Source organism: Capsicum annuum, chromosome 3 (assembly GCF_002878395.1).
Source record: "Capsicum annuum cultivar UCD-10X-F1 chromosome 3, UCD10Xv1.1, whole genome shotgun sequence".
Taxonomy (NCBI): domain Eukaryota; kingdom Viridiplantae; phylum Streptophyta; class Magnoliopsida; order Solanales; family Solanaceae; genus Capsicum; species Capsicum annuum.
Window position 1 is genome coordinate 141,396 of NC_061113.1, and position 12,526 is coordinate 153,921.

Here is a 12,526-nt window from a genome sequence, read left to right on the forward strand (position 1 = left end):
TGTACAATGTGCCATCTTTTATGCAAAGAGATGATGACATCCTTCAGTACGTTATAGGATAACAATCAATATTTTTGAGCCATCCTTTTTTTTAGACCAGGATAAACCAACATCTCCTTGTAAATAAACATCAACAAATTCTATCGCACAGGTCTACGTCATCAAAATTCACTTGATTACAAGAATATATGAAAGAATTGATAACTGTTTACAACAAAATCAATGTATAACACTACACATGTCTCTTTGTAAATGGTATGTAACTTATACAACATTGGTAGCTTGTATATGTATTGCATGACAACTATACTCCTGTTGTCTACCTAAAACTCATCCATCAACACATCTTTCTGTCCAGACGAACAATCCCGGAAGCAGAAGGATTGACCAACTTTTGGAGAGAAGAAAAGAGAAACATCACGACTGTTTCTTCCCTTATTTGTTCTGGATATTACACTGAATAACCTTGTATTCTACTCTCCCCGTAAATGCTCACCACCAAATACGCTAGAGATGAACTACAATAACAATTCTCCGGTAAGCAAATTGTATTTACAGAAGGAAAAAAGGTCTAATTACAATAAACAAATACCATATCCAGGAACAGAGTTTTCAAGACCAACAAATACTAAGACATGCAGGATAAAGTTCTCACGTCAATCTGGTGGTAGAAGATGCATTTTAGTTGTAAATCATTCGACATAGTTGGAATCTGACAACGCCAACGACATTAACTTAGCTTCTTGGTGTCTATATCTATATCTCATAACATGGCTAACTGAAAATAGCATAACTTACTGTACTCACCTTCAGATTTAGAAACTACTTGATGTAAAAAAGTTCTTTAATAAGTGAAAATAAAACAAATTAATTGCATCTGTTGGTGGTGAAATAATATATTCTTCTTGATTAGTTCTTTTCGTACAAATCAGAATAAAAGGAGAAACAGGACATGATGAACATTCCCATTAGATGCCCAAGGTGCCAACTGAACTATGCTAATCTTCTTTTCAGTCCACCCACATGTTGTCCATGAATAAGTGGTGCAACCAAGAAATATATCCATAAACAATAAAACGTTTGAGCATGGTCTTAATTTATGTGTATCTAAGTTTAACAAATTGGATCAGAAAGTATAGAAACATAAGCAGACTTACAGTTCAAATAAAGTCATCTTGGAAGAAGTGGCTGTCTTTCATCAGGCCCTACTCGATGACTAGCCTGGAAAAGAAATTTGCATGAAATCCGTCAAGTTAAGTAGGAAATACAGAAAAACAGTATCTATAAATTCCTGATAAGAAAGATCCATACCTCCTCATTTGCCCCTGCTGCTATATTTACGAAGGATGAATCTTTTGAGCTGAAAATAATAAAATGGAAGTTGTAACATATGCATCTTTTTAAACTTTAGGAGTGAGTAGGGGTCAAAAGGAGGGATTGGCAGGAGTGAACATGCATCTCAGTGATGTACAGCTTTCAATATTAACAAGTAAAGTAAATACCGATGGTTCTCCCGGGCATCAATCAGCTCCAATGACCCGTTTTGCTGGTCATCTTTAACTTTTGCAAGAGGTGAAAAGAACTGAAGTATGAAAGTTGTATGGTCAGTCCAAAGAGAAAATTGGAAATACCAGAGGGACAATTATCTCAATTTTCGACAATTATCTCAATTTTAAGAGAAAATGGGAAATACCAGAGGGACAATTATCTCAATTTTAATACCTGGTGCATTGAGATAAAAACAACAGAAATCCCAAGAAGAAAGTTTGCAGTCAGTCTATGACCAAACAACAAAGCAGATGCTATGCCTGTAAATATTGTTGCGACGGTCGAAGAGTACTTCTTCAGAATCGTATCTGGTACAAACAAATTGTGTCATAAAGTAGAATATCATAAAGGAAAAATGTTCTTGTTAAAACTGTTATGGGTTACACAGAAGCACCAAGTAGAAACATATAACAACCCCATTAATAGAGCATATGAAGAGCAAAAAAAGGTGGAGCAAATTGAGTAATAATCTAACCAGCATATTTGAAAAAGAAGGATGAAAGAATTCCTTGCGCCGCATTGTTAACAATTAGAAGCATGGTTGCCTTCGAATGCCCCTGAAAAATATCCAAACTACCAGGACCTGAAAAATTCAGAAGAAACGTTACAGCGCCTGGAGGAATATTGTCCGACAAAGGCCTTACTCTGAAGTAAAATCATTTTTTTGATTGATAAACTGAAGTAGGATCGTTTTGATCCGTGATCTCATATGTTGCAACTTCAATTACCACGACGGAGAAGCTTTTCAAAACAAAGACACAGCTTTTGCACAGGGTACAAGCATACACATACATTTCTTCATGAGGGTTCCCTATAACCACTCCACTCTTATAGAGAAGATACATATACAACGGGTTGCTTCCCAAACTATAAAACATTTGTATTTTACCATTAAGAGATACTATGATTTTTGATAAGATTTGGACCACTATGACGTTACAGTAACACGATTTACACTCAGAGGGAGAAGTGATGTCATTTGCAATTTTGTATGTTTTCTCCTGGCGGTACAATCCAGGGCAGGTGTAATAGTGTGGTATTTATAACTATAACAGTTAACTTGAAGATGTTTCATGAAAGCAAAGATCTAAGAACTATAATGATATTAAGATAGTAAATTAAAAATGTCATTCTTTTCACAAAACTGTGAAATCAGTAAAGTCCAGTGCAGGTATTTAGTCAATTGTTATTTTTGCATTGTCAAGTACCAAATTGTGAATTATAGGAAAAGCCTCAGAATCAACCCATTACCTTTAAATACAGCAATCCCAAGAATGGCTAGAAAGTTGAATATAGCGCCATATCCGTACAGAAATAAGTTCTGCAAATTAAACAGTAATATATCAGATGGTTCAGGAAGAGAGTACTGATGAAAGTCACACTCAGTCACCCACTCTCTATGAATGGAGAAATTAGCATCATCGCTGTTGCTAGAGAGACAAGATCTGAAGTCCTACAACTGGACAAGTGATGCTGCTCTAGGAAAAGATCCTAGTACAAGTCGGATAAGAAAATAAGGCAAAGGAAAAAGCCAGCACAAACAGTGAAACTGAAAGAAAACCTTTTCTTATGTTCATCATACCTAAGAAGTATTCCATATGGAATTATAACTAAATTACAATGTTACATGTTTATCATAAGAATCATATTGAATCTTAACTAATTACTTTGTTACATTTTTTCTTATTCCCTTTTAGAAGGCATTTGAAGTCAGAATTTACCATTGGCTAATGTTCTTGGACAGATCTTAAATGTGCTAAGTCTCCAAAGAATCAAATGTTGCAGTAAACTGGCACTGTTAAGTACCTCAAGTATAGGAACATAAAAATGGTACATACATTCAAAAGTAACAAACGTCCCGTGAAAGAAGGCAGAGGAAAATAATGAGCCAATCTAACCACACAACATTCTGATGATACAAAATAAGAAAAATGCTAATCATCCATGGTGAACTTACCTGGAGATAAATGCTAGTGTCATACTGACTCTTCAAAGCATACTCATTGAATACTGAGGCCATAGAAGGCACAGTGACCTGCGTAAAGAAAAAACTTCCCTTAGCCAGTAATAAACTAGTACTTTAAATGCTGTCCGGGCATTTACTAAGGCCTTCTCAAATAACAAACAGAATAGAACCGGTAGTAGGTTGTTTAAATTACTTACAAAAACCAGTGTGTAGATGTACGCAATTGTGGTGACTGGAAGAGCCAATGAAGTGGCGCCTTCAGGAAGGGATCGAAGTTGATTAATGCTGATCCCAATTAGCAACAGAGCAAGAGCCTCCCACTGTAACACAATAAGTCCTATTATATGGGTATACAACTTCCCCTGCAAGATCAATATTGCACCACCAGCTTATTTTACTAGATCGAAAAAACTAACCTGTATTACGGAAAATCGCCGTTTCATGATAAGTTTCAACAGCATAGCAATAACCAAAACCTGCACTTTGACAACAAAGAAGCAAATATTAAAGAAAAGCACTACCATAGCATAATATCCAAGAAAGTATTCTGAAAGATATCCTTCGTGCTGGTATATAATAGTGAAATCGAAAAGCTCATCAACTGATATGTAGAGTCTCAGGTATTGAAAAGAAATAATCGCCTTTTTTTATAAGGTAAATTTCATCAATAAAATAACAAGACGGTTCTAAAAGCATGCAAACTACAATGCAACTGCACCTGCTACATTCGCAAAGCTTCTATAAAATTCATGTACTGATCTAAGTCTTCTGCCATACTTACCTACACCACAAGTAAAGATTATGACGGCAACTATTCTTAACACTAGCTAAATGATTCTTCCAATTCTCAAAATATCTCTTTATCTTTTCCAACCAAATGGTCCAAAAGATGCAAAGAGATATCGTTTTCCCGATTTGCTTTTTATTTTTCCCGACTTTCTGATTCTGGCAACAAATCAATAGATATTTCACATTCTTTGGCATCACCCATTGCACACAGCGAATCCATGAACAATGATTCATACAAAACTCAATCACAACCAAATGTTAATTTTGAATTCAGATGAGCTCTTGATATAGGAAAGAAGTATCGTTGGATCAGATTTAAACTCAGCACCTCTTTTACAAGATTGAACATTGATGAATTTGGATTATATCCACCCAAAAAAATTATCTGATTAACAACAGTTTCAGGCTAATAACTTTAGGGGTCATTTGGTTCATTGAAAAGTTACGCAGCAATTATTATCATACAATGATATCATTTTTAATTGTTACTCTTTTGGTTTATTGTATCAAACTATGGAGGTGAAACACATCGTCTATTGTCTAAAATGTGTGTGTAGTTTAAGTTGGACAAAGATTTGTTCGAGTACCCTTGGCCTATATTACATCGCTTTGTTCAATCTAATATTAATTTGTCACATTTGTAATTAATATAATTAGATTAATATAATTAAAAGACAGTTATAATTGTAACTGCTTTTAAAAGCTCAGCTAAAAGACAATTCTAAGGTAAAAGTAACAGTGAGATATACACAAATATGATACAAATAATTAATCCTGCATTTTTATTTTTATTTTTTGGAAATTTACTTTAACCGCTTACTTATAATTTTAAACGAACATCGTTGCGAACAAACAAAGAGTGTTAACAAAAAAATAACACTCCCTCCAACCGAATTTATGTGCCAATTTATGAGGCACATTTTCCTTCTCAGTGCATCCCAAAAAAGGAACATTACCTTTCTACGGTTAAGAACAACTTAACTTTAAAATTCCTACCCTCTCAGATCCCACTTTGTGAGACCGAGGGAATAGTAAAACCGTGAAGGTGTGAGTCCAATGGACGGACACTAGAAACTCATGTTTGCCGACATGAGAATTGGTCATGGCGACCATTTATGATACTTACGGGGTACACGGGAATCCCCTAAGTACACTTGTACATATGTATCATAGAGAACGAAGGGTATTCGAGAATCCCCTACTCCTATGGTATCTCCGATTCGTACGGCTACACGCATCGGGGCCCGTTCAGGGGGTTACACTACACTGGACCCATATAGCCCATGTGAGTCTATTTTTATACAGTTCTCTGTACTCTTAACACATGCATTGCTAGTACACGTATTGATATTCCATACTAAGGTGGTGAAATAGCACCGAAATTTCCACAACTAATGCTGATATTATTAATACAGAAATAAAAAGATGACAACGGAACACCTGTCAATTGATACTAGAATTTACCTGAATCATTCTTGAACCGACTTACTAATGTGGAAAAAACAAAATGTAGCAGATAATGCAAAAGAAAGAAGAGGAACCAGAGTCAATAAAACAATTGAAGAATTCGGCAGAAAATCAGCAAAAACAATCAGATGATATATTGTAGCAGTGGTCAAATATAGCAGTTACCTTCAGATTGCTCAGCATCTTCACTGTTGCTGGGTTGAAATATAACTGTACAAAAATATTTGAGGGAAAATGTGAGAAAAAGGAGAAGCGGTAAAAGAGAACCAGAGTGTATAGTCTGGTAGCTAGCAAGCTGTGACTTAAAGATTATATTGGACAGTGAAAAGATCTTAATAGTAATAGAACATCCAATAACATATGTATACATGACTCGGTAAATTCAAAGCCAAACATGACACAAATTTGATAGAGGTGTCTCACTAACTGTTACAGCGAATGGAGACATAAAGAAGAGACTCCATAAACCAATACAGCGTTATGAAAGATGAATTTAGTTCTCCATTTACATCTTAGCCATGAGAGGAAAGAGTCAAGCCATCACTTGTTTCCTACAACACCATGACATGGCATGTCTACACATGCCAGACGTTCATCCAGGGATATGTGGTAACAAGGTAATTAGTTATTCAGAAGCCCCCCTTCTTTAGAATTTTTCGGCGTGCTAAGGACTATGCGATAGCCAGCAGGAAATATTGTGTCCACTGACGCCAGAGATAGAAGTTTGTTATTAGCTACAACATACCCAGTATATTCCCACACAGTGGGGTATAGGGAGGGTAGAATGTACGCAGTCCATGCCACTACCTCAGAAGTGAGGTAGAGAAGCTGTTTCCGATAGACCCCCGGCTAAGTTCTGAATGTTGCTTTAGTACATAGAGTGGTGATTCCTTAGAGATTAGGAATCATCACTCTATGTACTAAAGCAGCATTCAGATTTCTTATTTTGAGGTATAAATCCAACTGCCTAGTTCAGAAGTCTATATGTAACCTTAGAAACTAGCACTGGCTATATCCCAACTTTTGACACAGACAGGTAAAGTTTGAGAGTATCTTATCTCATGGAAGACCAGTAATTCTCTATTTATACCATGGATGCAACTAGACAATGTTCCAACTTTATTTTATGTACAGTACAAGTAAAAATGCAGAGCCAAAATGTACAATGCTGGATGAAATAACAAAACTACCAAAATTGTCGCTCAGAGAACTGAAAAGCACAGAAAAGCTCAACAAATAGTACCTGCATTATGAACTTTAGGTAGTTATTTATGGCATAGAGTAGTGCTGGTACAGCAAGAAGCACATTGTTTCGTGCAGCCTGAAGAAAAATAAAAGATGGTCAGGTAAAATTATCAAGTACTAGCAAGCCTGTTAAATGACTTGGCAGCATGTTTGCACAACAATACAATGGAAACTAACTAAACAATGCATGTCGAGACTGTAAGATCTCAGTCACACAGAACAGCTGTCAATCAACACAGAATCTGAAATCTATACATGACGGACACATCAATTCTCTAAGAAGCCAAAATAGATTGGTGACGACAAAAAGTAAACCAGGATGCAGATAAGAATTAGTCGATTTTTAAATGGATCAAACAGCGCAATAAAGAAAAGTGGAAGCTCTTGTGCAGTCAACAATCCACTAGGTATCAGAAGTCTTTTGAATCTTTTTTGTAAGTCAAATATTCATAACTAGATACCAAGCAGGCGTCAAAAATATGTATCAATTGTTTCATGACTCGGCCGGAGCTATTTACTGGCATTTATCAGGTTGCCAACCACATACACAACTGCGAACGGCAACAACTGGAGATCCATCTTTTTCATTTGCTGAGTGACTACAACTGGAGCTCTTACAATAAATACGCTACACTTACCCTTTTTTTCCCTCCCCAACCCCCGCTGACTTAGTCTTGTTGTTTATGGACCTTAGGTCACATTAGAAGCTTCAGAAGAGGAAACCCAGTTATTTGCAAGCATCAATTAGTCACTTAAATGATGTTCCCATTTCACATCAGACGAACTGACAATTGAAAGAAAAGGAGCAAAGCTAGGTAAAAAGCGTGAAGTTTTCTTTTTCTGGCCAAGTGCAAACTTGAATTGTCTATATGGAGAAGACAAAACTCATCTGCAACAAAACTTGGCAGCTTAGCATTACATATATGTGAGAAATAACAGTGGAAATATGAAGAGGGTCCGACTTCCATGCTCGGTCCACGAAATCTCAGGCAAGACAAAACTTGCAGTTCAACACTATGTAGAAATATGAGAAGGTTCTAACTTCCAAGGTCGGTTCAAAATATATCAATGTTCAGCATGTCTTTTGCATTTTACCTGTACAAATGTGGATATTGAAAGAAGTGGTTTTTCTCCAACCTTTTGATGCCTGGCCTGCAGAAACAATCCAAAAAGAAACATGTTTGAGCTATCGAAAAGAAAATTGTAAGAGTAAAATCAAAAACATAAAAATAGTGTACCTGGATTAAAAGCATTATTATTGCAAAGACAACTTTTGTCGCCTCCGTCAAGAAGTTGACACTTACAGGACTAAACTTGAATTTTCCATCCACTTTCGACATAAATACTAAAACAGGCTGAAACGGAAAATAAAATGCTTGGTCAAGCATGTCTTTCTCATTTTTAAGCAGCAAATTTAAATGCTTTGCTGATAGATGCAACTGGCAAAAGATATGTGGTGACAGCTATAATTAACAATATTCAATAGAAAGCAGAAAATTTTAACAAGAACCAAAACAAATGGTGATTGTTAGGGAAAGAGCACAATCCACACGACATCAAGAAGCTTCGTAAGTATATACACTTTACTGGTAGGATATTATCATTTCCATGCAAAAATAAATAACTTCTCTTACGAGAACTGAGAAGAAGACAAGTAAACAGTTAGAACATCTGAAAAAGACCGCTACCTGTAAGCCAACCAGCATACAATCTCCTACAACCAATAGGACATTAAGGGCACGTTGTTTTGATGAAATCTTGCTTCTGTGTCGATCATATGCCCTTGAAATAGTCTTTACAGTTGGAGAAACCAGCCTGGAATGGCAGACAGCGCATTCTGCCATACCGTTCTTCATCAGCGACAGCTTAGGATTTCAGCTCTAGAGAAAATTCAGCTAAATGAAAGAAACATGGTGAGTACAACCATTTATTAGAACAAAAAAATGAAAGAGAAAACAAGTAAACAAACAAAGTTTTCTTCTTCTTCTTTTTTTTCCTTTTGATGAAGAGGAATAAATAAACAAACAAAGTAAGGTGACAGAGTAAGAGAAAGTTCTGGTAGTGTACTTGTCAAATACTATAATTTAACAGAATTATATAGCTCATTCGCATCATTTCAAGACTATTCCATATACCATTTAATGGCACATTATAATAGTCAGTTCAAACAGCTTAAACAAATCAAGTGAGATACATGCACAGGTCACCCAAATCCTACATTTTCTCCACCCTGTTATGTAACTACCATCAACCCAAACCACATCTGCAGCATAACGATCTATATTGCATATCTCATTCATTCATTCATTCCCTAGACACACCCATGTCAAATGGGTGTAACGTGAGTATGGCACTTAATGCCTATGTTGCGTGGACTCTCCGATTTTGTGCCCGAACCCGTCTCGACGCGACGCTGACGCGGGTGTGGGTGCTTCTTGTGTCTCAGATTCAGTCAAATGAATCCGGATACCTTGACCAAATAGAGCACATTTGAGGGGGAAAATTGAGATTCAAATTCTTACGCCGTACTTTTTCCAAAACAACGTAACTCCTAATAGTACTCCTGGTTGAAAAAGTAAAACTAATTGCAAAAGTAGCTAAAAAGAGTAAAGTAACATAAGAGCTTAACCTAGAATATCTTTAGAACTCTATTTTTATATTATTTTAATTTTTTTAGCCGAATCCCTGCACCTGTATCCATACTCGAATTCGCACCCCTGAATTTAAAATTTAAATTTTGCCGAATCCGACTCTCGGATCCGCACCCGTCTCAAATACCCGCACCCGAGTCCGAGCAACTTAGCTTAATGCACTGCCAACATGACATATCAGTAATAGTATGCACACACCTATTGTGTATAGTTGCTCAAAAATGAAACATCACTATTACAAATGCACAACACCATCTGCATACACGTAGTACTATATATAAAAGACATTGCTGAATAAGTAACTTACTGAACAAATGCACTTATTCTTTTTTCAATTGTTACAGCAGCTGCAGTTATTGAGCAGTATAAAAAGGTCACTTCACCTCTCTCCCTAACATGAACAAAAGCAGAGATCATCCAAATGCAAAATTCATAAAGCATAGATCTCAGTATAAATAAAACCAACAAAAATCAAATCTTTTTGGGATGACAACAACTAATTCACATCCAGAAAATATTGAATTGAACACAGATCAATCATTTTGATTAACAAAAATGTAACATCAAATAGATCTACATGTCAATCTTACATTTAACAGAAAGAATTCCCATAATTAAAAAAAAACTAACCTGTGAATTAATTACTTAACGAATAAATATATGTTGGCGGGAAATGGACAGAATATTCCGGCCAGATCCAGATAACTCCGACCGACGGAATTAAGTTGAGCTGAGACAAGTAACAACAATTGTAGTAGATTTAGTAATAATTGGAGATTTAGGGCAAATCCAATATGAAGGAATTGAACTCTCCTTTTTTCTTTGATGCAGAAGGGGGCTGGGGATATGAGTGAGTTGGGAAAGAGCTAATTTTATTTACTTTATTTATATTTAATTGCTTACTATATTATAATAATATTTTTATAATACTAAAGGGAGTTGCAATTTATTTGGTGTTAAGTTTGTGTGTCACTTTGCTTCCATGGTAAAACATAACAGGTGTGAAGTTCTTGTCACGTAAAGAGTAGTTAGTAGTAGCAGGGCAATTCAGTTTTCTTTCACAAAACTAAAACTATGAAATGTATATGATGACGAAATAAAATATGGGAAATTCATCAATCAAAATTTCATAAAGAAGATATAATATAAAGCGGCAAATAAATCAGTCCTTAGATATGTGAATTGCAAGTTGCATAGAAAGTCACTCTCAAATAATCAACTTTTGTAGCAAAAACGCAAAGCAGGATGTTCAAATAAATATAAATACGTTTATCTTCTAAATTTTGTAGTTTGGTAAACTCAATAATTCGAAGTATCTCGTACAATAACAATGTGATTATTTAACTTATAAAATCATGCTTAGAGGAAAAAGATGATCATGTAATAATATTTTGGCATAATTTTAAATACTATCAAATTAATCTTGTACCATACAATATGGAGATAATTAAGTATGTCCATGTAGCAATCTGCTATGGATCTTGATTAAAATGAGTTGGGCCAAAATAAGAAAGTAGCTCTATTGGGAGAAGTTCATAAGGCCCATTGTGGTTGGACTAGCCCCTTTCTGTATTAAATTTCTTTCTTGGGCCCTTTGTGGACTAGCCCATTTCTGTCTTAAGTTTCTTTATTGGGCTTTTCCTTCTTTCATAGTTTGGGTAAAAGGAAGGAAAGAACAGAACTTGGATCCACAATCTGTGCATGTGCAGAATCCAAAGGCCCTCCCACTTTTATTTTGGGACTGTCGAAATACATAATTAGCTTTTGATACATTTTTTTCGTTTTAGGTCTATCGAGATACATAATATATCCAACAAATATATATTTTATTTCGATTTTGAGTATGTTGAGATACATAATTAACTCCTAATACATCCAATGAAGATACATAATTAGTTGAGATTTTTTTAATTACTTTGTAAGGATGCAGATTTGTATAAATATGATAAGTTAAGATGTATGTTTATCTTATTTTTTCTTTTTTCCTACACTATTAACATGTAAAACAATTGGTGAAGTTGAAAAGAGAAAAAAAAAAAAAAAACTAAATAGATTCTAGTATTTTAAATAAACTTATCAAATGGCAAATAAATTCACTCATTCATGTTGAACAAGTCAGGGGGTCGGGTGAATTCAATAATAGACGCCTGTTGGCATTCCAGGCTTCCTATTCGAAAGAGAATTCATTATTTCTTGATCGTGAATATCTGAACTGGTTGTTCCTGGTTGTGCACCATTCAAGAATTCTTGTTTAGACAGTTTAGACGCCAAAAGAAATAAGGTTGTCACGCTTCTCCACATGGATGATACATAGTATAGTATAATGTGCCTTTTGATATTGTTGGCTTTGATTTTCCATGATTTAAATAATTTAAAGTATAAATTATTTCCAAAAAGAAAACGGTTGATTAGAAGGATCAACAAGATATTACTTAGCTTAAGATATATACTAATAATTCATTCGAATATGCATGTAAATAGTTTTGATGAGATAGGTTTTGGATTTTGTATTATTTTGTAGACCATACAGGGATGGAGATTGATGAGGAAAATATATTTTCATAATCATATCTATCTTAAAAATAAACAAACAACTTTTCGATTGTGAAACCATTTTACTTAGAAAAATAAATTATTTAAGTTCCATGCACTGATATATTTTATATCTATTGATTTATTTAATTTCGTCAGTAATTATGATAATTACGTCATGAACTAACTATGTATAATCTTAAGTGCGGGTTATGTAATGAGCTTTCAATTTAACTTAATAGTGTATACGTTGAATTTATCTACATTGTATCTATATTTAATTCGTTATACTTTTAAAACAGAAGTCCAATGTGTTTGTTTTAACTGC

The 12,526-nt window shown here is 34.9% G+C and overlaps 1 protein-coding gene across 2 annotated transcripts; it reads right to left on the reverse strand.

Moving 5' to 3' along the window:
* Positions 1–154: 154 nt before the first annotated feature.
* Positions 155–10,775, reverse strand: LOC107864408 (CMP-sialic acid transporter 2). 2 transcript variants are annotated; one of them, XM_016710760.2, is made up of 17 exons: positions 10,297–10,775; positions 9,974–10,057; positions 8,704–8,910; positions 8,254–8,370; positions 8,111–8,167; positions 7,014–7,091; positions 5,936–5,980; positions 3,931–3,990; positions 3,712–3,834; positions 3,506–3,583; positions 2,800–2,869; positions 2,024–2,131; positions 1,723–1,856; positions 1,503–1,582; positions 1,312–1,360; positions 1,158–1,221; positions 155–518 (listed from the first exon to the last, which is right to left on the reverse strand). In XM_016710760.2, exons 3-16 carry the CDS (start codon positions 8,869–8,871, stop codon positions 1,171–1,173), a joined length of 1,218 nt encoding a protein of 405 aa, XP_016566246.1. In that variant the 5' UTR covers positions 8,872–8,910; positions 9,974–10,057; positions 10,297–10,775; the 3' UTR covers positions 155–518; positions 1,158–1,170. The 2 variants fall into 2 exon arrangements, with proteins under 2 accessions (XP_016566246.1, XP_016566247.1); XM_016710761.2 differs by lacking the exon at positions 9,974–10,057 and having other exon boundaries at positions 10,297–10,655.
* Positions 10,776–12,526: the final 1,751 nt, after the last annotated feature.

Bases quoted from the DNA above. Each gene is read 5' to 3' on its own strand.
- LOC107864408 (XM_016710760.2), bottom strand. From the start codon at position 8,871: ATGAAGAACGGTATGGCAGAATGCGCTGTCTGCCATTCCAGGCTGGTT. The intron at 3,584-3,711 runs GTAAGTAATTTA...TTCTTTACGCAG, and splicing joins ACATCTACACACTGGTTTTT to GTCACTGTGCCTTCTATGGC. The intron at 1,222-1,311 runs GTATGGATCTTT...TTTCTTTTCCAG, and splicing joins CAGCAGGGGCAAATGAGGAG to GCTAGTCATCGAGTAGGGCC.